The following is a 27,698-nucleotide window of genomic DNA, read 5'->3' as shown; positions in this document are numbered from 1 at the left end:
CTGTTGGGGAACCGTATCTGTTGGGGACCGTATCTGTTGGGGAACCGTATATGTTGGGGAACGTATCTGTTGGGGAACCGTATCTGTTGGTCTAGTAAAAAGTTTATTACTTTTTGATAAAATAACCCCAATGTTTTTTTGTTGTTTTTGTTTTGATTTTTTGTGCATGTGTGTGTTTGTTCTTTAGGACCCTTCAGATACATGAGTGGATGAGTAATTAATCAGCAAAAGTTGTGTTTACATAAAATGTAGATTTTATTGAAGCAGAGCATCAAGGGCTGAATCATTTGAAAACAACCAATGTTAAAATTAGTCTTAATGAACTGATGTGACAATGTTAGTAACTAATTTAACGTCTTTGTATTTTTTTTTGTTTGTGTGTTTTTTTTTACTTTGTGAACAATGTTGGGAGGTTGAATTTAGATCCTAACTTTCAAGTGATGAACTGACTCAGTTTTTAGCCTGATTCAGGAGAGTTTCTAACTATTTTCATGGAGAACTGACCCAGCAGAAGCAGCCAGAACCAGACGGGTCAAACCTGTTTTTAATTCAACTAACAGGGTGAAACTCAGACTGACGTTTCTAAGAAATACTTGATTTGCAGCTCAGGGAAACAAAAAGCTAAAACAGGCATCGCAGAGTCAGTTGTACTATAATGCAGATAGATAATGTCCATTCATAACTTCTTAGCACTTGTTTGGGTGTAACTTTCCAAGAATATGAGGCAAATAAAATCATTCAAGAAGTAGAAGAAAAGAAATGAATGTTGCAAAATATCTGGTAGAACAGCATTCAGCGAAAAACACCTCCACCCTGTTCAAAGTGCTGCTGCAGCTTAATTTGTCCCAACTTAAGTTGTGAACCGGTCCTGCAGCAAAGTGTGCAGCTGTCTGGACCTGCAGAAAAAGCCTCACTGCAGCATTGAACAGTTTGTTGAGTCATTTTACACAGAAAATTACGTCATTGACAACAACACACCTCAAAGTCTGGTAACTTAAGGCTTAGTGTTTAGTGCTCAAACCAAGAAAGTAAAAAAAAATATATATACAACATCTTTGTTAAAATCTTTAAAATGACAAATTACAGTTTTTAGTCTTAATTGTGAAAACTTGAGAAAAACGCAACTTAAATATTTCTTATTACTATGACAGGTTTTTCCAAACATTGAAGGCAGAATTAATCATCAAATTTAGCAGAGAATCAAAGAAAAAACACATAGACTGAACTTTTGAATACAGAAAACACACAGGATGAAAACATGAAAAATTTATTAAAACGTCTCAGGAGCTCTGTGAAGTATCTAAAGCTTTTTGTTATTTAACTCTCTCTCTAGAGAAGAGAGACATTTTCCAAGTCACATTTAAAATGTTTTATAGTGTTTTTTTCACCTGGTGTTATTGCTGTCGAATGATTTTCTGTAGTTCTCAGATACTTAAATAGTTCAGACACTGACACCAGATTTCCTGGTTTACATTTGCAAGTTATGTGTAGCGACAAGCCGGCACCATCTAACAGGAGCTTCAAGTCAATCTGAACACAACCAGAGTGTCGGCCATTTATTTCTGAACTAAAGTTAAAATGGTTTCTTTCTGCATGAAGTGGTTCTTGCTTCAGAGATTAGACCTCTCACCAACTTTAACTGCTTTGGTCCAGGTCATTTTAAACGGTCCTTGTCAAACGTTAGGACTAGATAAAGTAAGATTTAAGTTGATACAGGTTGTGAGCCAGGATCAGCTAAAATACCAAACCAGATGTAGTTTCTATGGAGAGGAAAAAAAAACAGAGAAAACCTGAAATAACAGCAAATAATGCAAATTGCAGAGAAGAAGAAGAAAGTGAGGAAAAGTGGAAGAAAAGCAGGTCTAGACAGTTGATGGATCTTTGGTCTTATATTTGTTTGTTTCTATTGTTTAACCAGTTTTTAGTGAATATTTAATAAATTTATTGATTCTAAAGTAATTTCAGAGCAAAAAAGAAAATAAAAAATGAGAGCAAAGTGGTAACCACTTGCGTCCTCCTTTTTGCTTGTGCATCTTTTTCCTTCCACAAAACTTTCTGTGAACATGTTTGGACACAGCACTCTGGGTACAGGCTGTGCCAACACTTTTCATGCTGTCGATATTCTTTCAGGGACTGATGGACGATTGTTGAGTCTGCAGTTTTCTCCTCCTTCCCATGATGCGAAGGTCAAAGCGTGCCATAGCATAGTATTTCTGTACTAAAGGTCCATTTTTAATCAACCTCACATTTTTTGAGTCTGAATTTTGGATGTTCATTAGTTGTAATAATGAACATTAACAGAAACAAATAATCTATTTGCATTGGATATATATAGCCTGTTGCACCCTACTGAAAACATTATCTAGAATAATTATGTTTTTATTTTTTTGAACATGCAACAGCAGATCAAGCTTCTGTCAAATCTTTTCCTGATACTTTGTCTAGACATGTTGAACCATCTGCTGCCAGTGTTGAGCAAGCTCTGCACTGGTGACACCAGAGCAGGTGGTGACAGGAAGTCAGCTGATCATTTTAGGCAAAAATGTAATAAAACTTATTTTTTCTAAAATATATATTTAAATATAGTAAAACTTTTTGCAGTGATTTAATCTCCATCAGATCAACAATGAGATATGTAAAAAAAAACAAACAAACAAAAAAAACACTTGTTCTACTGCAGAACACTTTGGCCAGCCATGTGTGAAGTTAGTGCATTCTCCATTAGCTGTTCATGAAGAATCATTTTCCAAAGTTTCTCTCTGTGTTGCTCTAAGCAGCTCACAGTCCCAGTGTCTCCAGAGAGCGGGCTGGTACCAGAAGGCAACATTGACCCACATTGCCACAGTTAACCCTAATTTTAGCCCCGTGGAAACACAACAGGTCGTGTTTTTCATTCACAGCAACCTATCAGAGCGGGGGATGTTCAGGTAGCCCACGTGTCGACCCACTCTGCACTTGTTGCTATGTAAAGCTCGGATTAACGCTCATCCATGGAGACTTCAGTGAAAACACACACACACACCGAGTCTGTGTGTGTTCATCAGAGCAGCTCATCTTAAATCTTTAATCCATTTAGGAACAGGGAAATAAGCTGCGTTGGGCGTAACGTCAAATAACAGATAAAGTCTCACATCACTGTTGTAGAAAAGCAGCAAACTGCAAACACACACGTCAGGAAAGCAAAGTAAATCAATTTAAATTTTTTACAGTATATTTTAAAATTAATTTGGATAAGGTGCTTCACAACAACACAAATTGCAAACAATAAAGTAAATATTAACCAAAAGCAAATCTAAGGAGTTTTAAGCATCCCAACTCTATCGACTCAAAGCGCAGAAGTGATGCAGGTCCTGAGTTTGTTTTCTACACCCTTCAGTATTTATCTGACCCTTAAACTACCTGTGGTACCTGAAGACATGAAAGTTTGAATGTGTGGCAGTTATTCACAATATACTCTATGATTAAATACTGTGTTAACACAAAAACAAATATGATTTCAGAACAGTAGTGAAAAGAAACCTCAGATGTACATGAACAAACAATTTGTATTTTAAATATAAAGTTTGAACAGCATAGGACACATCCACAAAACATATTAGCCTTTAAGAACACAAGGTTTAAAAGATATGAATGCCTCAATCATCTGCACAGAGGTTATGCAAATACCGAACAGCAGAGGAACAGGCTGTGTCTTCTTATCAGAACGTCAGACTCGGCTTCAGAATGAACTCCATGAAATGATCCACAAAGCTAAAGCAGCTGCAAGGCGAACAGCCACAACCTTTTCCAAAATTAAGATACAAACTAAACCATGATGCTCATCTTAAGTGTTTATCTTCAAATAAGATTTTTTTAAGATCTGCTGGAAGCATCAATTTTTATTTATCATCATTTATTCCCAAGCAGCCCACAGGGCAGTGACAAACAATGCCTTAATGATGTTTACATAGCGCCGTCTGCATGATGTATTCATCCCCACTGACTCATGACAGAACACCATTTCATCCTGATGCAAAAGCAGCCGGGATGTGAATCGCAGTATAATAGCCACTATTAATCACACACATGATCATTTCATGCCTGCAGACCTCGTTGAGGGTTTACAGTAAACTCCCAGCTCGTCTGTGGAGTTTTTAAAAGTGCAGCTCATGTTGCTCGCATGTTTGACCGATGCTGCAGGTAGTCGGTGTGAAACCTGATATGCAGATTGCCATGGCACTGACAGTAACTGAAGCTGTGAAGCTGCTGCTCTACCTGGGGACAGGTTGGAGGGACTCTCTGCAGGCTCATCACTCATTAGGCTGAAGTGCTGCTAAGCAACGCAGTGACAGATCAGTTTGTTCAGTCAGCTTTAGGGCACTGATGGATGACTCATTCCACCGTTAATGTTACAAGAGTTGGGGGAGGGGATCCAACTGGAGAGAGAGAGGGAAAGAGAGAGAGAGATAGAGAGAAAGAGAGAGGGAGAGAGACAGAAAGAGAGGGGGAGAGAGAGAGAGACCTTCTCTTCCATAGACTTAATTATGAAATTGTTTTTCCTTAAAAATTTAAACGTTTTAGTGTCAGAATTACATTGAGCTGCAATGAAAACTGGGCTAATCTTTTCCATGTCAGTTCAGCTACTTTCAAATTCACTTCTCATAGATTAAAACTGAATTAGTTCATGTTTATTAAACACTTTTATTTTTCACACCTCAAAATGTTTGGTCTCAGTTTTTTTAATGGATTCTTCTGTGAAAACTTGTTAAAATTTTAGATGGTAACATCAGCCAGTTGTTATTAAGTTACTTATCTCATCACCATGACCCCTGACAGTTATTTACCTTCTTTTTCTTTTCTAATTTTGCTCAGATAAAGTCAATTATAATTTGGAAAGATTTTCAATAAACCTGCACTAATTCAAAAACGTGTTTCCACGTACTTAAATTCACATTAAAACACCTATTGAGGTTTAAATACAGTCACTTTAAAAACATTTTAAAAAATGTTTTTGAAAACAACTTTTACAGTCCCAACCAAACGACTGACTTACAGTCGTTTTCTTTCTATTTTGAAAATAAGAGCTTAAAAAGAATCAGCGAAGAGGTGCATTTTTTGGGAATTATTTGGAATCATATTCCACAGTCCGAGAATACATAAACCGCAAACTGGCGGGGATCCACCGTGGTTTCCCCCTTGTTAAGTCATGTATGACTGAGAGTAACCACAACTTTTGGTTTGATTTCATTTAATCATCTCCCAGGCTTGCGGTGTGACGTTTGAGTGAATTTAGGCTTAAATCTCAAGCTAATTATGGTTGTGCAGTTTAAACAAACACGGAATACTTCCATAAAATAATCCACTAAAACCTGAAAACAGTGAGGCAATAAAGATGGCCACCATGGGCCTTAGCTGAATGCGTTCTCAGTAATTCACACAGCGCTGACCTGGTAGTGAAAGGTGAGACGCTGCACTGATGAGCTACAGCTGACGTCGCCCCCTACGGCCCACCAATGTTGGCTCACTTACTATACTCTCTTCACGCGCAGGATTATGCAACAGTCATCAATAAATAATAATATCTGAGCCGCTGACAGTGGAGCACAATGATGCTTCCCTGTCAGGCTAGGAGCGGAGGGGGGTGGGGTGATTATATGCAGCGTTTAGTGACTGAAGGCAGGCAGGATGCTGTTAGCCACTGACCTCAGTCGTTTTGTGGCTGCTGCACTGAGGTGACCTGTCTAAAGGTCAAGCCCTGGATGCACACACGAAGCTGAACAAGAGTTTTCAGGCCCATAGCAGCGTTGACCCCACTTTGAAACACCACAGCAGCAAAAAAATCATTATGAAAATGAATTACAAGCAGCTCTGAGTTAGAATTAAACATCCAGAGGCGTATCATCAGCAGCATTTCTCCTTATTTCTATCTGGTTCCCTCAGATTCAGTACAAACACAGACAGACGCTTCATGCAGTCAGCCTCAGACGCTGGCCCACTTTCAGTCAATCGGACCACAAAAGTGGAGCTCCCACACACTCAGCGATTACGCAATTACCGACCGACCAACTCAGCATCCAAACGCCGCTCAGATGTTCACACTTCCACTGTATGAAGGAACGAAACCTCCAGAGAGGAAGTTCACCAGTAAGCGAAAGCTCTTCTTGCATGCTGAGATGGAAATTAAAAGAAGGATGTCAACTTTTCATTTTGTTTCACAGTAACCAAAAGATATTAAAAAAAACTGTGGAAGAAATATGACACTTTCTATCAATGGCCAGTGGGTTGTCATAGAAACAGTTGCTGTTTAATTTTAAATTTAGCTAAACCCACTCTTCTTCTTCTCCTCCTCACTGGCACAAACAGACTGTGTTTGCTTTAAACCAAATCCATGGAGGTGATTTACCAGAGAAAGAAAAATGTCAGCCTGCAGACTTAAAACAAAAATAAAACCATTTATGCAAAAGTTAACAGATTATATCTGTTGCAAAATGAAGAGCAAAATGTAATCTACAGTCAACCATGATGGTGCTGGTCAGGGTCGTTTTGCTGCTTCAGAGCTAGGTCAGCTGCTAATCATAAACATTTGTTTTGCTAACGCTAAAGCACTATGCGAGCACAGTATTCAGCAGAAGCTAATGCTAAAGCGCTAATTTCAATTTCATTGAGAGTATGTACTTCAGCATCCCAAACATTTTCTTTCTAAAACCCAAATAGGCAAATTTTCTGTGACATTTTGGAGTTGTTTTCCACAGAAAAATCCTCTATGAACCGTGTTTAGACGGGCCCACTGTATGGTGCAGCTGTAATAAACAATAATAACCTAAATTTCATTTGGTTAAATTGAACCTAGTTTCAGAAAAGGTAATGTTTAAAACTTTTTTTTTATTTATTTAACAAAAAAAGGAACAAGAAAACTTGCATTTCCAAATAGTTTTTTGCTTTAGCCAATAAATAATTACAGAGGACATGTGATAACTTTGTGGGGTGTTCGACCTTGATCCTGCAGCAGAGCAGCTCTTCCTGCTGTCCTGCTTACAGTAATTGGATTCATCCTGAGGCTTTAATTAGAGACGGTCAGGTGGTCCAGACCAGGAGAGGCTGCAGGAGCGGGGTCACAGCTTAACCTCCTCAAGGTTCACCTCAACCTAAACAGAGCCGTCAGCGGGGAGGTCATCATTTCCTGCGTTTCTGTGGGGCTTTTTGCTGTTTGCTGGCCTACATATATCACTGCACTACACTATTGATCTCCATTAGGAGCTCCTCATATGGAGGAGCTAAAGGCAAAGCCATCCGGCTGAAAGCTCCCAGGACAGCGCAGCCCGGCTGTCAGAGCGCAGCTGCAGTTCAAGGAGCGTCTGTTTATTAACGAGGGAAACTACAGCAGAGGGAAACCCCACAACTTCCCATCTTCCGGCCCCGAGCCCAGCGCAGCGGCTCCCAGCAAACACCTCACGGCTGCAACACCAGACAGGGCGAGCAGGAACAAGACGTGACGTCGTGCTGGATGACAAAAGAAAGAGCCGTGCGCCTCGAGACCTTTATTCTGATCACCGGAGTGACGTCACTGTGACCAAAGAATAGGCTGTAGTGGCAACATGGTACCTGCCGACTCAACCTGCACAACAAGCTGCCATGAATGAAGCATTTTATCCCCAAACATGATCAATTCTGCATTTATTTCATAATAATAATGACATTAGTGTTTAATTCTTACCGTACAAGGCATTTCTCGTTATCTGCCCACCCATAGCTTTATTCCTTAATGTCCTTTTGTCGCCTGCGTGGATTATAACAGCCTGTATTATTCAGATGATGCTCTCGAGGCAAGGCACGGCGCTCGTGACATGGTTGCATCCAAAGGATCGTGTGGGTTTTCTCCTCCGAGCAGATACAAAGGCTGGAACAGACACACACTCACTCACACACACACAGAACCGCACACCTCCGAGTACCGAGCTGCAGAGGGGCGCACATCCGTGAAGGCAACTCCCCCCGTCCGCCTCCTCATTCAGGGAGCGCCGGGTCCCGCTCACTTACACCGACATTTACATAGAAGGAGGAGACTGGGAGCCAAGCCTTTTAACACTGTCACTGCCGCGCTGACGGGATATTTATGGGTCATGAGGGGGAGGCGTCACGTTGGGAGAAAGCCAGCTCATATGAAAAGCTTTAGATTCAATCTAAAGATTCGTTTCTCCTGTGCGAAGGGACACCATCCGTGTTTAGATACAGGAGTTACACTGATCTTAATTTGGAGAATTAATTAGTAATGAAACAACCAGCGACAGAGCAGGACTTGTTTTCTAAGACAGCTGAAGAAAATTGAAAATCATAAAAATAAAAACCCAACAAAAACACAAAAAGATACAAAGGAAGATTTCACCAAATATGAAGCTTTTAAAAAGTGTGCTAAAAATGGAAAACAAAATGTTCTGTTTCTCCATAAGCTCTTCAACTTCTGGGTTACTGAAGTCCGATAGACAGGATCAGCCCAGCTAGCACTGAATATTCAGACTGAATGTTTGCAGACGATGTGCGTCAAATGTCTAAAGAAGTTGCATGTGCATCAGATTTACAGGCGAAACGGCCAAATACAAAGATTCTGGCCAGAACCTTTGTATGTAATTAATTGTGTTAAAAAACTTAATCTATGTAATTAATCAAAATTAATGTGTTGTAGTCCTGGCCACAAAAACAAAGGTTTGGTAAGATTTATAGAATTTATTTCCCAGCTCATGAATGGACCAGCACATTCTGTCATTATGTACAAACAACAAACGGTTCATAAAAATATGACAAACAAATGTGTGAGGAGGTGCGAAAATACATACATAGAAGAAATTTACTCCAGAATGAGCTCAGATTCTCCAAATTTAGATTTCTCTGAATGTGATGACTAAAGGTGAATACTCCAGAAAAGATCAACATGAGCCTTTTATTTAGAAGATCAAATTAACATCATTTCAACATAAAGTTGAACTGTATACACATAAGAGACAGAAGCCTGGAGCTAAGTATGGAAGCTCTGCCTCACAGAGTGAGTGGTCACTTTCCTTCCTCTCAGCACTCGATCTTTCACCTCCCATCCTTCCTCATTCATCCCAGGCCTTCTGGCGGAGAGACCAGTTGACCCTTCAAGAGTCGGGTCTCTGACTGGAACTGTCGTCGCGTAACCTGGCTGAGTTCAGACTCACCAGCGCTGCTGCTGGCCGAAGCTCCTCAGACTCTTACAAGCAGGACTTTCAGCTCTAATTCAATGAAAATCTGAGGAGCTAAAGCATTTTTAGCACAATCCCTCAAAAGTAACTGGACAAGTTAAACAACTGAAAATAAAAAGTTAATATCTAATACTTGACAATAACACATGCTGCCTTGAATTCATGGACATCAGATGCTGAGTTTCCTCTGTCTGATGCTCTGCCAGGCCTTTACTGTTTGTTTGTGCGCCTTTCTGCATCCTTAAGCTGTTTAGTTTAGTCTTTAACGAGTTAAATATATCAACAATTAGGTTATGATCAGGTGATGGACTCGGTCTTCAAGATTATTCCATTTCTTTGCTTTAATAAACTCCTGGGTTGTTTTGGGTCATCTGTAGTAATTTGGCTCCATTTAACTGGGTTTCAGCAGGCAGTATGTCTCTAAATAACCCAGAATTCATTCAGCTGCTTCTGTTTTCTGAATCACCAATAAACACTGATGTCCCAGTGCCACTGGCAGCCATGTGAGCCCAGGCCATCACACTGCCTCTGCCATGTTTTACAGATGATGTGGCAGACCTTGGGTCAGGAACTGTTCCACGTTTTCTCTTCGAACTCTTGTGTTGGCCTTACTCTGGTAGATGTTGGTTTTGATTTCTGCTTTCCAAAGAATGTTCTTCCAGAACGGGGCTGTTTGTTTTTTGGTTTTTTTAGATTTTTCTTTACTGAAATTCAATCTAGCCTTTCTTCTCCTTGCAGTGAAGGCCCTGCAGTCTTCTCTGTGTGGTAGACTTGATCTGCCTGCCTCCTGTTCTTCACTCGGTCGGCTGTTGTGCAGGGGTTTCTCATCACATGAAATTGATTCTGCAATCAGCCATCACTGTTGCTGTTCTGTGGACGTCCAGGTTGTTTTTGCATTGCTGAGTTCACCAGTCCTTTCTGTTCTCTCTCAGAAATCACCAAACTAGATTTTTGCCAGTCCTAATGTTGTAGTTTCTCAGCTTATGAATGGCTGTTTCACCTGCATTGAGATCACTTTCAACCACATGTTGTCTGAAAAATCTTCCACTTGCAAGCATCACATCTAAAATCTACTCCAAGGTTTCATCCGTTTAATGGATATTGACATGACCCATGAATTTTCCCACATCTGCCCATGAAACAGCCTTTGAATCAATTGTCCAATTAGTTTTGGTACCTTAAAGAAGAAAGTGGCTCATGTCAAGGAGCTTAAACCCCTAAGCCTTCATCCAGTGGAACGCTGGGCGCCTGCACGTTATTTCCATGTCCTTTGCATAATTGTAACTGAATTATGTTTCAATAAATGTGCAAAGACCAAAACATTTGATGGCTAGATAGATAAAATGATAAAATATTTTCTGAAGATTTATATGAAGATTGTGTGTCTTTTTCAGCGTCCAGTCAAATCGTTTTTGAAGCAGAAATTAAGTGGCTTCATCATCCATCGATGTTGTTTCCATCGATGTGTGTCAGATTTAAGGGCGTACCAGCAATGCACAAAATGGGTCAACCATTGTATGTAAAATAAATAAATAATTGCATTGAAAATGCAACTCATTAAATAGAAAGGACCTTGTGATCCTTGCATCATCTGGGTGAGTTAAAAATACAACACTGATACTTTTCACACCACGTTGCATTAAATGGGACATTTTATTCCTTTGAAGATATTTTAAATATGTACAGTTGTAGTCACGAAAATGTCATTTTGAAGCCATTCAGAGGTGCAATCAAAGCATAACGATCTGATTCTCTTTTGAGGAGACTAGAGAACATAAAGGAGTTTAAATCAACCGTCTGCGTCTGTGTTGCTGTTCATGTCGAAAGAATTAAACACCAAATCTGGCAGGTAATAATATTTACACAACCCCATTTTCCCATCATTTTTAATGATTACCGCTACGTAACCATAACAAACACGCGGGCCCGGCTGGGTTGTTGATCAGAATGAAACCAGAACCAACCTCAAGGTTTAGCTTCCTAAATGAGAGCCTGCTGAGCCACACATGGTGAGCAGATTTGAGGTGAAAACAGTTGCTGCAGAGTGCTTAGAGCACAATGAAGAACTAACCACCTTTGGTTTCATGTGTCAACGGCTGACAACTGTGGAAACATGGAGCAGCCAAAGGAAGACTGTCTATTCTTAGCAAAACAGCTTCCTAATGCTGAATAATGACTGCATCTGTCAACTCTGATGAGTCACGTAACGGAGGCCCTCAACTATTCAAATAAGAAACAGAAAAGCTAAAGAGTGTAAAGTTTATGCCTTTACTTTGACTAAACACCAGGTCTAAGCTCTCCTCAGCGATGACATCACCACACATATAGATGTCTGCGTCTGTAAATAAAAGCAGAGACTTGAGTCTGGCCAGACGGGTTTCGGGGGAAACATTAGACGGTTGCGTCATGCAGCCTTGCAGATGCACAGCAGAGGAAGCCCTGAAGAAAAGTGCGCTTCCCCTTGTTGCTTGACAATTGGCCCTGGACTTTAATGCATTCCTGGAACATCCTTCCTTTGTACAGTACCTTTGGCTTCCTATTTTAAATAATGCAGCCACCACTCTGTGTTAAATAAGAAGGCCTTCTTTGGCCTGCAGTCCTCTCTGTAGTTTGATTGAGATGCAGCTCTTTGAGTCTGTACATAAAATGGCTTTACATAACTTAGGAAACGTGGCAGGACTCGGTTCTCTGCAGGCCGTCTGGGCTCCGATAAGGTACAAATGTTTCACTTCATGTTCTGCCTCCATGACAGGATAGACATGATATATATGTAGCATTAAATCATTTTACATCAATCAGGTATGAAGAGTTTTGGTCAAATCAAGCTTGTATCTGAACCGTGCTTTGCAAATCAAAAATATTAGTTTTATCATGGTCCAACCACAAACTGTTTTATCAGGATTTTATCTAACAGACTCACACAGTTGATGGGAAGTGAAGTGGAAGTAAAATCACTTTTGTTATGGTGCTCACAGTGGATTGGTGTAAAATCATAGAAATCCAGTTAGAGGCTTCAAACGCTTGAGGCTCCTTCCAGCAGAACAACCATCCTAAAGATTTTGTGATGTTGATCAGAACCTTTCTTTGGCAGAACAAGGTGTGTGTGATAACGACCAAAGACTTCAGCTCTTTGGACATCTGGCCTCATCTGGCTGGACTACATTGTCTTTCTATTCCACTGTCTTGTTCAAGTCTTCTGTATCAAACTTCAGACAATATTCAACATGCTTTTTCTTCAGCAATAGAGTGTTGCATTTCTTACTAATTTCTTCTAAATTAGTAAGAAATGCAGTTCAGTGCATTTCTTACTAATTTAAAGGGGTTGGGAGTTGCTTCTGCTTTTTCTAGGTCTTTCTGAAGTTCTCTGCTCCTTGACTCTATTAAAAGTTTTTAACTCCTCTATTGGAAATCTTTTGAGGGTTACCTGGTTGCAGCTGGTAAATAATAAAAAATTTCCTTTCCTGTATTTCAGCTTCAACAGTGCTGGAACATTAATTAGTTTTGAAATGCTGCTCTAATTGTTGCTGTTAGTATGATCTGCAACAGTATTTGGTTTTGTTAAGGTTTCTGTGCTTTTACCCAGTGTAAGTTATACTTGCATTGCTATGCTTTGGTAATGAGATAAGACAAGAAATGTATATCAAACACTTGACCTCACCAGGTTTTCCTATAACACACATAATTTGAGCTCACTTCTATTTATTTGAATGAGTTGATCAAAACTCTGGCATTGGCACAAGTAGTAACCGACACAAAAGACCAGAGTTCAGTGACGGGAATTTTACACCAAGTATGCAAATCCTTAAAAAAAAGCTAACATCCTGCCAACAGAGTGGGGCCTGCTGCCTCTTTCTGGCTGTTTTGTATGAGAGTGAAAGAGAATCTGTCAGCAGATGCCAAGTGGCAGAGAGGTCGACGGAGTCGGTCTCCTGCAGTTGGTATTGTCTGACAGCACCGTTTGGCAAGTGTGTGCAAACAAAACCTTCTATTCAGCGATGCCTCTGGAGCCCCATCTGGAGCCATATGCAATATGAGCAAAAGAGATTGAAAAGAAAAGGGAAAGAAAGAACCTGTGTGACACCGTCTTAGATTTTGATGAAAAGGAACTTTGGATCGTTATGTCCGGAGAAATGAGAAACGTCGAATGTAAAGGTGAGCCATGGCAGGCAGGGGGCATTCTGATGGTCTCTGCAGCAAGCTCTGGAATAATGATGGTCTCCCACTTTCATAAATCCAGCCTTATTGCAAATCTCTTTCCACCTATTCTGAGACATGCCCCCAGCAGGTTTCCAGATAACTACACTCTTAGTTATTAGCAAAGGTGAAAGTTAGTTTGAGGGCACAGAACGTCTGGTGTAATGTAGTACTCTTCATCAGAGCTGGAGCAGAAGAAGTGGGGAGGTGATAATTAGATCTGTCACTCTGCTTTAATATCTCAGAGAACGGCTTGGCCTTGGGCCGGCTTGTTGCAAAGAAATGCCTTATTGTCTCTGGTGCAGAAGAACCAAAAATACCGTTTCAGCCTGTTGCAAAATGTGTTGGTGAGGAGTGATGGCTTTCAGCAGAGTTACTGTGGAGGGAAACCAACGAGCTGCTGTTTTCAGTTAAACAGAGGAGGAGATGTTATGTGATTCACAGCTTTTCCTGAAGCATACAGATTCTATATGTACTAATAACAAGGAGATATCTGGACGTGTGTTGAGGGTTTTAACATGAAGCAATGCAGTCAAGTTAAGTTTGTCATTCCAACTGGTCAATCTAACACTAGAGGGAGAAATGGTGTGTGGTATTTCTCCAAAGACAAAAAGCAAATCCTACAACTGCTAAAATCTGTCGCCACTCCATTTTGTTTATATTTCTAGAAGAAGCCAGTTGCGGTTGGTGTCTTCTGATGAAAGAGCACAAAGCTCAGCCAATTAGGAGAGACACAGGAAAAACTTGATTTATAAAAAAATCACAGACACTAAATCTAAATAATTTTGCTGAAAAGTAAATATTTGAGTCAATCAGATTTTGACTTTCATCATCTATGAAAAACAGTTTCTAGTATTTGTGTGGAGACTAAATAATTCAATTCAGTCTATTTTTAGATATAAGCATTTTAAGCTACCACAAAGGAAAACCAAAGTACTGTCCATGACCAGCTGTTCTGTGCTGTGAAAGATCCTGGATGTCCAGTGTTTCTTGGAACCAATCTGGGTTTGTTCTGAACTCAGCATAAGTTAATTTTATCAGTGCCAGTTGCAGCAACTGGGAATTGGATTGCCGAACCATCTGCTGGTGTCACTGAATCCCCGATGCCTTGCAGCTCTTTTCAGCTTCTGGAGCCAAACGACCCCAGACTACTCATATTCTGACGCCACTGAGATAATGTGGCGATTTTGGGATGGATGATGGCCTGTAGGCTGGTATTCAAGCACAGAGTGGAGGAACTTCTGTTTGGAAAATGTCCCACTGGGACGAGGCAGACTGGGTTTCCTGGGAGTTTTTGCAGTCCCCCAGATGAGCTGTAGCAGGTAACGGGGCCAGTGGGGGTTTGTTGGGTCTTTGATGCATCGACTTCCTGCTGATTGTGTTTTTCAGGTGCCTGGAACTCGCCGTACAGCTGACTTTGCTAGCGAGTGACGGGAACTTGTTACTCATGACCAGGACTGGTGTTTTCCCATGCATCTAGCTGACCTCACTCCGACACTGCGAAGGGGGAGTTCATGCCATCATCCCCATCTGTACGGCCAACTTTATGAAGAACATGAACTAAACTTTATGAAAATAGTTTTGATGTTGAAGTTTGTACCAACGTGGCGCAGTGTTTCATTCTGCAGCCACAAAGTGACTAAAAACATGTGTCCGAGAAACATTTTATGAGCAAAGTCATTGTTTCCTGTAGCTCCGGCCTCTCTTCCAGGCGGGAGTACATGTGGTTGTAATTCCTCCCGGAGCAGATCTCTGAGACTTTTAAACTGCAATTCCGATCATGATGGGTGTTTATTGTTCGTTACATTAGATTTATCCGGGGCAGCTGTTGCGTGGGAAAACAAATGAATGCGTTTGCATGAATTTTTGGCGCCATCAGTCAGCGGCCCTGCAGCTTAAGTGGTTTATGAAGCACAACCTGCAGGTTCGGTGAGTCCTCCTCAGCTCTCACTGGCTCCTGTCACGTTTGGCAGAAGAATACCTTCAGACACAAAGACTGATTACTGGAGCATTCTTTTATCCATTTTTGTGGCTCTCACCTCGTATTCCTCTCATCATCACACTTGCAATCTGTGCTGGCCTGGGTTTTTATGTTGCGTTTAGCTCTTTCAGGCCCTGAAATGAAATTAAAGGAAAGTTCTTAACCGCTCTGTCCCAAAGTACAGACAGCACCAATGAAAACTCATGTTTCATGTGTGCTCCAAAACAAGAGTGTCTTAATTAGACACAAGAGAGGCCACCAAAGGTTTTAACTGCAGCTAATCTGTTGATCTTCTCATTTGAGAGAATAACTGAGATAAGCAGATTGAGGTGTTTTTTTAGGGGACATGTTTTTCCCTTTTCCCAAAGCTCTGATGCATGTATGAAGATGGAAAAACACATGAAGATGTCTGATTCTTTGTTATGCAGGGCTGGAAGAAAAGAAGAGTCACAGGATTCAGTGAAGATCAGAAAGGTTAGAGCAAAATCTGAAGCTGAAGTCAAGAAGAGCATGATGTTCATAAACTTAAGTGGGAAATACTCACTCTTCCCTTTTTAGACTGCATAGAGAAAAACAGGAACACATCCCTAAGTAGAGGAGTTTAAGTAACTCTGCCTTTTGTTCAGAAATGAGAGAAAAATGAAGCTGGAAATCAGTAGGTGGATTGGTGTGACCTGCAGTGATGCGAGCGCTGTACCAATCTCTCATGGTGAAGAGAAAGCTCAACTGAAAGGTGAAACTCTGTTTACTTGTCATGATATGTTTCTACATCAGTGGTTACAAGCTCTGGATAGTGACTGAAAGAACGAGATTCCAGAAAAGAGTTTCCTCCACAAGCTTCTCCAGAGGAAGATCCAGGACGCGCCGGAGGGACGAGGTTTCTAGGCTGTGATTCCTCCAGGGGAGCTGGAAAGAGGGAGAACTGGGTTGAGAACTGGGTTTCTCTCCTTTAGCTACTGCCCCAGTGACCCTGCCCGTTATCTGCTGACTATTCGACAGATAACTGACAGATGAAGAATAACGCCTTCAAATTCAAAGAGCATGATTGCTCAGAGGAATGACAAAATCTCCCAACACTTCCATCTGAGACTCTACAGGCCTCAGTTAGCATGTTGGATGTTTTCATGACAGGAATATCAGAAAATAATTGAGCAAGTAGGAAGAGGGATGAAATCAGTACAAGATTTTTGAGACTTTGTGTCAGATGAAATCAAAGTAGAGATGATTGCTTGGTCACATTGAACATACCACCACAAACACCTTTTATCAGCTTTCAGGCACGGCGGCATGCAGCTGATGATCTGGACCCTGCAGTCACCGAGTCGACCATGAACTCCTCTGTAGGTCGGAGGATTTCAGAGACACATGAGACCCAACAGTTGGGAAAGTTCTTGAAAATATATTTAAAACACAAAAAAAGGGTTTCAGCCAGGAACAGTAAAACTGCAGCATCTATTAAAAAGTAAGATGGGCAGTTCAGAATGAAACCTGGCTGAGCAAAATGTCCGCTCCTCACCAAGCACAGGGTGACAGAGAAAAAATCATGTTAATGGGACAAAATATCCTGAAGAACTGAAAAAACTGAATGAAATGACAAAATTGACTAGGAGTGAAATGCAGTGTGCTGATGAAAGTGTTCCTTAGTGAACCTGCTCCTTGAAGGAAACGCCTTCAACTGGCCAAGCATGAAGTAAAAAGTATCAACAACATTTACTCGATAAATCCATCCTGCAGCAGTAGCACACTTACAGTATACGATTACTCTGCAGACAAAAGAAATCAGTAATTCAGCTTAATCAATTCTAGAAAACTAATCTTTGGGAAGAAAAAAGTTTCTGTCATTTTTCCAATAAACAACCAAAGTCGTTTCCACAGCCTCACTATAAATAATCAGGACGTTTCAAGGACAATCAGAAGACACACGATTATCTTGTTTTCATTTCCGCTGCTGATTTCCTGCAGCACTTCCTGGAGAGAAGTCCAGTTGCTGATGACAGTAGCACTAATAAGCAAGAAGACTTTCAGGAAATGCCTGAAAAAAGATGAAGTACGAACTGCAGACAAAAAATGAACATGGCAACTGAGAATAAACAGCTATGCATATTCCAACTTGTTTTCTAATATCTGTCAGACAGGAGGAGAAAATATGCAAAGCTTTGAATCATTTTTCTGATATCAATCATCTTAAACATCTGGTGGTGTGATAAACCTAAAACTGGACTGCTGCTCCAGTGGGAGACAAAAGGAGGAAGCGTCCAAGACTGACAGCAACATCCCAACTCTGACGTACGGTGGTGGCAGCATCATGGTGTGTGGGTTTTGGCTGCAAGAAGGACATCTACACTTCAGAGATTAGATGGAAACACTAAGAAGGAAGATTTTGTGGAAATTTTGCAGAATCATCTCAAGATTTAAACAAGTTAAAACATGGACAAAAATGACTTTTCCAAATTCCAGATCACCTGACTGGCGACAAAGTAGCTTCAAGACAACAAAGTTATTATTTCTGGAAGGAATCCCAGAGGCATGAAATAAGATGCTAAAACAATTTTAAGCAGTCTGGCCCTGGTTCTCTGTCATGATGTGCTATTCTTTAATATCATTAATATGCCCTGCATGTCATGTAAACAAGCCAACAAACATCTTTTTTTTTATTTACTTTTACTTTTGTGAAAAACTGAAAACAGAAAAATAAAAGGCAGTACATAAAAATAAAAATAAGTCAGGAAAGCATAAGATAAGAACACCGAAGGCTTCCTTTTATATTTCTTTGATTTTCTCTCTTTCTTGCTCATATTTAATCCTTTAAACATCCACTGTCATCCCACAACATCCCCAAGAAGCTCACATGACTGTGCCGAGGCCACTGCTAGTGGCAGATGGTGAACGAGGGATGAAAACTCACCCAAATAAATATGTAATCCCCTCCTCACATGGACCCAAGCACAATGCTCAGATTATCCTGTCGGATGGCGAACAGCAGCTCTGCAGATCAGCAGGCTGTGCAGGGAGAGTCCTCCCTCTGTGGGATTGGGAAATGGTTTCAAAGCATGTCTGTGTGTTTGAGTTGCAGGCTGCATGTTAGAAATAAATAGAAAAAACTTAACGTACAGTATTCTTTGAACTTTGAAAACTACAATAGTGGAATTCATTGCTAAATTCTGTATTAACACAAGAACATAATGATAGATTTAGATTAGATTAGATTAGATTAGCCTCTTCTGTGTGGCCTTTCTGGTAATTTTGTAACTGAAATAGAATTTATGATCCTCCAGTTCAAGTCGAACTTGAAAGATAGTTATTTTAATCCCAAAGGTAAAATAAACGTTATAGACCAAATAATCCAAGAATCCCCAAAACGTCGTTGTGGATGATGATGCTGTAGGCAGGAAGGATCTCCGGTAGCAGTCAATCTTGTGACAAATGTAAGACGGCTTCTGACTGAAGACTTTCTGTATGACAGACTCATGACCATCTCGGCATGCTAACAGCTCAACTTCTGGGCAGCAGAGATGATATTCCACAGATTCCCACAGAAACATGTCCTGGATGACACCATCAGTTGTTGGTAAGCTCTGCTAATCCACCCTATTTGCTTTTGCTGCTCCTCTGTAAATCTCTGTCTGGTTAGGAACCTGAGCAGAGAGATGCTGGAGTAGAGGATATGATCCTTGCCCATCATTACAGGCAGAACAGAAAGTTTGAACTTCCTCTTTCTCTCTCTGCTCTGCATCCATGAAGCCTCCTTTTCAACTCCTGTGGATTTTGGGGTCATAGTTCAGGTGTTATTGAAGGTTTTGAGATGCCAAGCAGCTGCTCGCCCACTTTGTTGTTATGGTTAGAAATCGTAACAACTGTCCAAAACTAAAAAAGCAAGAGCCAAAATCCGTCCATCTTGATAGAATCCAAAACCAGAGGGAATAATAGTCCAAACAAAATAACGCCTACAAATCAGAACCAACAGAGTTACTCCAACATCCTGCCATTTATCATGTATGATGTCAGAGCAAGCAGCTGTGGCGGTGTGGTTTATGACATCTTTGTGTGAAAGAGGAACCAGCATCCCTCTGTTTGCATAGAGTTTATAACAGGAGATGAAGCTACCTCACCCCCTCTATTTATTACAGAGAGACAGCAGCAACAAACTTTATCACAACGTAAAGTCCAAGTCAACAAGTCCTTGTCAAACCTTGAGGTAAATTCTACTGTTACTCACAACTGGTGGTGTAGTTCTGCTTTCTGTGTGTCTTAAACTTGGACGTAAGGTTTTATCATATCTTGTAGTATTATTGTGTTAACAATAAAAGTAACGATAAGAACTATTTATTACAGGATAGAGCAGAAAAATAACAGAGAAGAGATGGGAGGAACCAGCAAGGAGTGACTGAAAAAGAGGCACTTAAGTACTGGGAGGTTGAATGCTGAAACAAAAGACCTGGGCTGATTAGCTAACTGACTGCAGATGTGAGGGGGGAGAGAGAGAACACAGGAGACTATCAGTAAACCAAATTAAACATAATACAACCAGAGTAACTACCAATAACTAGACGCAATAAATAAGATCCTAACAGTAAAACTATCAATCCAGACAGTAAGGACAGTTTGGGGGAAATGTTAACATTATTAATTGGATTTTATCATGACAATGATAAATTAAAATCTTATCACTTTAAGAAATTTATCATGATAAATGACAGATGAGACAATGAATACACACTCCTAGTGTGTCTTCAACATGAGTCGCCTGTAAATCCTGCAGTTTTAGTTTAGTAAATTACTGATATCCAAAGAGAGCAGACTGGAGTTGGGATTAAATGAAAAGATTTTCTGTTTTACTTCTAACTGCAGGAAGCAGATTTACACAGAACTTTTCTGAGAATTTACTTTTGAATCAAATTCTATCCGACAACTTTTTTGTTTGTTTGTTTTATAATGAACTGGACTGAATCAAATGAAAAGGAAACAAAATGGACCCTAAATAATTTGGTGTATGATTTCTTTACAAATATAAATAAATATAAATACTGAACAGAACTGAATTTTGAAAGGTTTTTTTATAGAAGTCTCATTTTTCCCCACTTATATAAAAGGACAGAAAAATAAAAAAAAGTTCCTTTGTGATGAAACCTTTATGAACTTCAGATTTTGTTCTCATTATCTTATTTAGTGTTAATAGTTATCTAACTGCTTGCAACAAAATGTAAATGGGAGTGTTACTGTTAATTATAAAATAATCAGCCCATTGTTGTGGTGTTCTCAGTGTTACCGTGAAACCAAGTGTTGTCTTTCATGCTGATCGACTTGCTGCTCTGCCAACATTTATTACTTTTCCTCCAACAACTTCCCTTTTTCTAAACAGAACTATAAATATGCCTGACAGGCTCCTTTTGATCCAGAGGAACCTAAAAAGGTTTATTTCTTGGTGGTCTGCACCGAACACAAAACAGAAATAAAGCAACATTCTGTTTCTGTTTAATTTTAATATCTTAATTCAGGTTATATAAGGATGGGGTCTTTGTTGTGTCGGTTTGCTTTCCAACCACAACAGCTTCCCTCTGACCGGCTAACCGCACAATTCCCTCGTTTCATCTGATGAAGTCCTTGTGAGTGATGCTGATTAATTCAGCTCTTACCAGGTTTAAGACGTTCTTTCAGAATTATGTAAAAATAATGTTACTTAACTTTTGTGGATTTAATTATCAGATTATATCCAGGTAAAAACTTTAATCTTAACCCTAAAACCTTCATTTCAGAAAAAAAAATCATATTTTTCAAGAGAACTGGTTGGTTGATGTTTTCCAGATTTGGTTACCATAGTAACCAACCCAGCTAGGAAATAAACCTTAAGTTAGTATTGCTATGCCTTTATTCTTGCTTCTTGGTTCAAGAATCACTGCAGGATCTTTGTGATCTGATTGGCTGATCACACAGGACCCAAACCAAACCTCCACTTTAAATTTCATTTCTTCTGGGTCATAATTAAGAATGCAACAGACTCTTCATTAAGAACCCTTAAATACCTGCAGCATGCATGACAATATGAAGGTGTTTTACCAGGGCCACCAGTAAGGGCGAATGGCACACACCTCCAGATTGCGCCTATGTAGGTGTTCTGAAAGACAGTAGAAGAAGTGGGTCATGGGAGCAGTTTCCTTTTGCCAGGCTAGCAAAGGAAAACTGCTGATCTAGTGATGACAAGTGAGGAGCAGGAAGGTAAAGCAGGCTGCTGCTGTCGGGGGTTCATGACATCATTAAGAATCGGTTCAGCTGATTAAACAAAACCAGCTTCCACGCTTATTCAGGAGGAGTCTCAATAATCTGTTCTCATGTGTCCATGACTCATTCTGATGCTCTACACAAAATTCCTGTAATTTTGTCCATGTTGTATTATCTGTACACTGGGCATTTAAAGAAACAGGCGGACCAACAATAACATGGTCTTCACTCAGTAGCAGCCGGACAGGAAGAAGGGAAGACACAGGTCCGGTTTGCCTTCCCTCTGGAGTCAGACCTCTTGTAGAACCTGCATCAGGAGTCCAGAAAACCAAAACACAGTCAAAGCTGTGTCCTCCATTTGAACCTGAAGAATTAAAAGAGGCAGTACCATAATTTCCCGACATTTGCATGACTCACTTTGGAAGACGGATCTTGCTGTGTATGTACAAAACCACAAGATTACAATTCCAGCAGACTTAATTTTTCCTCTTCCAGAACACAAACCAGGCTGCTTGTTCTGACGACAAAGCACCATTAAAACACAGATCTATCACTGTGTGCACAGCAGGCAATATTCCCTTCTTCATAGAGGGAAAGTCAATATATTCACAAGCTTGCATGACAGCTGCAATAGCTGAGACAAAGAAGGTGCTCAGATTCTGTCCTGGTTACCGTCAAGGCAGAGAAAGAAGACAAATTCTGTCCCCAAAACAAGAAACAAATACATTTATCAACATTTCACTGCTGCAGGAATAAAACGCTGCACTTTATCAATGTCATCAAATACTTCAGAGACAGACAAACTTTAATATAGCAGGTTGTTTTCAAGAGCACAACAATGCATCATCATCACTAAGACACCTTTAAGCTGCTAGCGGCACATTAATAACAATTCTGTGATAGCTGCTCGCCTTTGTGTCAGTTTATATAAAGATGACACATCGTCTAACCTGATGAGCTCATGAAGCACAGACAGTCGTCTGCTTTTATTTCTGTTGGTGCAGACTGAGCAGAGCGCTGCAGAGCATCGCCTGAGGAGCCTGAATCCTCGCAGGAGTGGCGATGTGCCTGCAACACCTCGCTGTGTTTGTGCTTCTTATTTGGGCAGGTGTTAAAGATGCTGGAGCACCAGAGGCAGCGAGCCTCACCGCTGCTCTCTACTTACATAACAGAAAGCAAACGGAGGTCAGGGAGCCGAAGAACATGGAGGAAATTCTTTCAAATATGACTTCACTCCAACAACAGATCTTTGAAATATGGTTTATGGTCCCCTAATTTCAAAACCAACAGACTAATTTTATTTAATGATCCCCAAAAAATACATGTGCTTAGTTCTCATTAGGCTACGTCTGAACTTCCTCTGACTAAAAGTTTCCTGCTACGCACAAACTCTGAAGATCATTAATATAACACAAGTATTAATCTCTTCAGGACAAAAATGTCTCAATGGCTTTACATTTCGCTCCAATCAACTTAAATGGCAAAATGAGCTCTGAACAGAATTGGCTAGATGTCGGCCATAATTATGATTATGAGCATATTTCAGGTGTTCTCTCTCTGATTCTAGGTATTGTCCTTAATGTGACCTGAGAGGATGAAACGTTCCTGATAACACTCATAAATTCAGCATTAGGAGCAGGAGACACAAGAAAACTGCAAGAATTGGGAAAATATACATAAAAAAGGTAAAACTATCACAGAGAAATGATTTATGAGCTTTATAACAGAGTGTATGTAGCAGTTTCTTCTGCACTGTGAAGAGTTGTACGATCTAAACAAGCGATGGAATCATACGGGTTTTATTTGATGCCTGAAGTCTAGTTTTTATAGCTTCAGCTTCGATATTTCATTAAAAGACAAATTTAAAAAATGAAAACATTTTTATTAAGAAAAAAAATTTATATAGAGTCCTGCAGTGAGTCTTCTTTACATCTTTACATCTTAACTCCGACATCCTGAAGTTTTCCTGTGATGTGTTTTGAAGCTGCTCTTAATACTTAACAGTTTTCTTAGGCAAAGTTTGGAGGAATTTGCTGCTCATTTCTGTCAAATGAGCAGCAACGTTTTAGTCCGTCTGTATAATTAACTTTCTTCGAGTCTCCAGACGAAACAATTTTTTTCAGACGTCCCAAACAATCAGAATAAGGTTTCATCAGAGAAAATCATTTTCCACAAGTCATCTGAGCAGCAGATGACTTGTGGAAGTCTTCTGAACTTCTCCTCTCAACAAGCAGAAGAATCTCAGCCTCTCCTTAGACATCCTGAAGCCTTCTCCACTGCAAATGAACCTTTTATCTTAAAACCCACGATGATGATTTCTTGTTTTATATGCACACATGTTAGCACCACTATATATTTAGACAGCACTCCTCTTCTCAAAAACTAGCATCCAACTTCTGTTTGCTTTATATTACAATAAGATAATTAAAAAATCCTCTCAATGACAAACCTTTAGTTAATTTAACAATACATAAATCCACTTTAAATAAGGGGCGATGTAACATTGTTTTCATGTTTTTAATACTATAATTTCTGAAACAACTTTTTGGATGAATGAACAATATGTTCTTATTTTTCTCTCTCAGATAAAGAAAAGATGAGTCCAGAATAATTTTCCTCCCAGCTAAAAAACCCTCTTCAGTTACCAGGAATGAAAACAGAAAAACAAACAGCTGCAGCTACACGAGTTTATTTTCAGCAGACACACAATTCTGGAATCCTGAGATATCAAGAGGAAGCAGCTAAAATTACAATAATCACTCCTTTTATGAAAGAAGCTATATGGGTCCAACTAAATATTAAGAATAGTTTTGTTTTCTATCAAATTAGCAGCAACGTTTTAGTCTGCCTGTATAATTAACTTCATCTTTGGTTTGGCGAGTCGTGTTTATGTATTTTCTATGCAGAGGAGTCTGTGCTGGTATGAAGGAACTGTTCGCCCTTGAGATGCCCTTGTAGTAACATCAGAGACAGGAATCCACTGCCAGCCCTCACTAATGAAAACGTGGCGATGTTCAGCTGAGGCTCGTGTCTAACTGAGCTGTGTCACAATGCAGTGAAGCATTAAAACAATAAAACACTTTTCACATCCACATCTTCTACCTGATGTTGGTGCCATAAAACCGTTTCAGTGGAAAGCAGCTGAACTACTTTCAGTTCCTGGTTGTTACTGAGAGGCATGAGATGGTTTTGACTCTGGAAACATTTCTTCCTATAATTGTTGATGGTAATAGAAAAATTGGAAAGACTTTAAAGAAGCAGGAAGATGCAAGTCAAACCCATTTTTTGTTCCCTTTACGTCAGAAATTTACTCTTAATTTAAATATTGTATTTATTTTGTTTGTGTTTGATTTACTATTGATGACTTTAAACTTTTCTTCAGTTCTACGTCTCATCAGATTGAATCACATGTTGTTTGACCATTGCCTCACTTGATACTGAGCAGGCACAATGAACCTGATGTGGCCAAAATTTAAATGCTCATTACTTGATTTTTCCATATATTTGATTTTTTTTATCCGTGTTCAGATTTTCAGCTCTTATGGAGTATTCCTTCAGGGTCCGGCCCTCATCTTTATCAAACTGACCACAGCTATCCATCATGTTAAATTACATTTCCTTGTTGGCAAGTTCTGCTGTGCAATGATTAAAGCATAACGGTTTTTTTTTTAATTTCTGCAAATCTATCTCTAATCTTAGCTTTTTATTTTATTTATTGCGCTGAAAGAATATTCCCTTCTGTAAACATCTGGACTTGGCCTACTGGGTTTTATCAGGTCTGATATGATTTTCCTTCAGAAGTTGTGTTTGATCAGCCTTCATGTTCAGTTCACATGAACCCCTTTAGAGTCTGTGGAAACTACATTTTAATATTCCATTTATTCAGTTATAAACTTGACAGAATCATAGCAAAGAACTATCAAAGAAAGTTTACTATTATTTTTTTAGTATTCTGTCTACCCCGCCTCTCGCCCAGAACGTTCGCTGGAGATGAGTGCCACTAGGGACAAGGGTGTAAGAGGACGGACGGACGGACGGAGGGATGGACGGACGGACGGGCGGAGGGATGGACGGGCGGACGGAGGGATGGACGGACGGACGGGCGGAGGGACGGACGGACGGACGGAGGGATGGACGGGCGGAGGGATGGTATTCTGTCTGGCATTGGAGCAGTCAGAATTATTATCTGAGTGCAGATAATAGAATCAAAAAAGAATCAAAGCAAATTTATTTCCACAAGTGGAACATTACAGCTTTTGATATAATGCTACACCTAACATGTTCATATTAAATGTAATGGAAATTTACACTGAAAAGGTAGGGAGAAAGAGAAAAGAGAAAGAATAAGAGGTGGAGCAAAAAGTTATAAGAGAGAGAGATAAGGACAGAGGAGAGAATGAAAACTAGAGAACAACAAACACCATATAGTCTGCTTCTACACCTGCAGAAAGAGTCAACAAACACAAAAAAGCATTTGGTACTAATTAAAACAAAATGTATTTAGTAGTAAACGCAGAGTGTATCTGTGAACACCTGAATCCAAACCTGAGTGAACATCTGGGCAGACAACAGGTAAAAGTCTTTTTTGGTGTATTTGAGGAAAGATGATGATTTGTACTCATGATGTAGTTGGTCGATGTGTGTATTAGTGTGTGTCTGTGTGTGTGTGTGGAGAAGTTGAGGTTGGGGGTGGGGGTTACTCTCCTCCAGATCTAACCAATCACAGCTCTCCATCAGCCCAGATTCACATCCTGGTCTTTTCTTCGCCACGCTGCTGCCAGTGACGTCACCTGCTCCCCTTTCCGACCTCCTGACGGCTCTCTTTATCATGGCAACCATCACCATGGGAACTGTTGCACACATTACGGGTGGTCGTCAAGGCAACCTGCTTGAATAATCATGCCTCTTGTCTCGTGCTCCTCTTTGCCTCCCCCCTCCGCCTGGCATACTGTTCCTGCTCTGTGTTCCTGCTCATTGAGAGGATGGAAAAGGGCAAACCGTGTACTTATGTTGATCACTCCACTGACAGCTCACATTTAATATGTCTCCCAAGGCCCCGCTACCCTCTGCTTCACAAATACAACAGCTGGCTTAAGATAGGGAAGGTGGAGGTGGATTTTTGTTCTGCCTCTTATGTGATCAGAGAAGGCAGGGAGCAGAGTGAGTGTGCAGATAATACGTCAGGCTGCTCAGCTTTTGATTAAAGCTCTCTGATGAGCCGTTTTCCATTAACATGTTCTTTGTAGTTGTAAACACCTGTTGTACTTCATTACTTCCCCCCATGTGGATTCAGACCATGTTGCCAAGCATTCACAATTACCTTAAGCAGTAGAAACACCATCTGCATTGTGGCCGGAGTGACCGCTCATCAACAGGGATGTGTTTGTTTCCAACAGACACGTGTAACGGCCTGTGTCTCAGTTTAAAACAGCATGTGTTAAATATGCATTTACACCTGCCTGTGAAGCAAAGGCAGAACATTCTTGTCAACAATTACTTTCTTTCTTGCTAGATTATCTCAAAATGTCTTCCTTGAACAATGATGAAAGAAGCTGCACCATCAGCAGAAAAACACTTTTTACTTCTATAAACATCAAAACAATATGTTTAACTTTTAAACAAATTAATTACTGTTATCGGAAACATATTTTTAAAGATTTAATTTGTCTCATTTCAGATTCACTACAACCCAGCCTTTCACCCAGTGACCTCTGGAGACCGGCACCATCTCCAATACAAAGCTGCATGAACAAGTAATAGATGGATGGATGGACATTCACCATGTTTAAAAAGCTAAAGAAGTCTCACTTTTTCTATTAGATATGAACATTTATTTGATATGTAGCCATAGCAACAAGGTATTGGTTTTACAACTGGGAGCAGCTGATTAGCATTCAAAAAGCAACAATAACAGCTAAAATATGACCTCCAAACCCCAGAGGAGCTGAACAGGAGGCTTCATGGATGCAGAGCACAAGTTGAAACCATACAAAGGACCATATCCCCTACTCCAACATCATCCCCTACTCCAACATCATTTCCCCTACTTCAACATCATCCCCTACTTCAACATCATCCCCTACTTCAACATCATCCCCTACTTCAACATC

General features: G+C 40.1%; 1 protein-coding gene across 2 annotated transcripts in view; it reads right to left on the bottom strand.

The window, feature by feature from the left end:
• Positions 1-27,698, bottom strand: part of neurl1aa (neuralized E3 ubiquitin protein ligase 1Aa) — a 63,532-nt gene that overhangs the window by 33,725 nt on the left and 2,109 nt on the right. Inside the window, exon 1 of one of the 2 annotated variants that reach the window (XM_007560602.2) lies at positions 7,694-8,037. The exons of the other annotated variant lie outside the window; for it this stretch is intronic. Within the exon in view, the coding sequence (XP_007560664.1) occupies positions 7,694-7,727 (34 nt within the window). The 5' untranslated portion in view covers positions 7,728-8,037. Of the gene's footprint in view, positions 1-7,693; positions 8,038-27,698 lie in introns of those variants that run through there. 2 annotated transcript variants of the gene reach the window in all.

The sequence above is a fragment of the Poecilia formosa genome, unplaced genomic scaffold (genome assembly GCF_000485575.1).
Source record: "Poecilia formosa unplaced genomic scaffold, Poecilia_formosa-5.1.2 Scaffold117, whole genome shotgun sequence".
Lineage (NCBI taxonomy): Eukaryota > Metazoa > Chordata > Actinopteri > Cyprinodontiformes > Poeciliidae > Poecilia > Poecilia formosa.
Note: the sequence above shows the minus strand (reverse complement) of the source record. Positions and strands in the feature narration are given on the sequence as shown.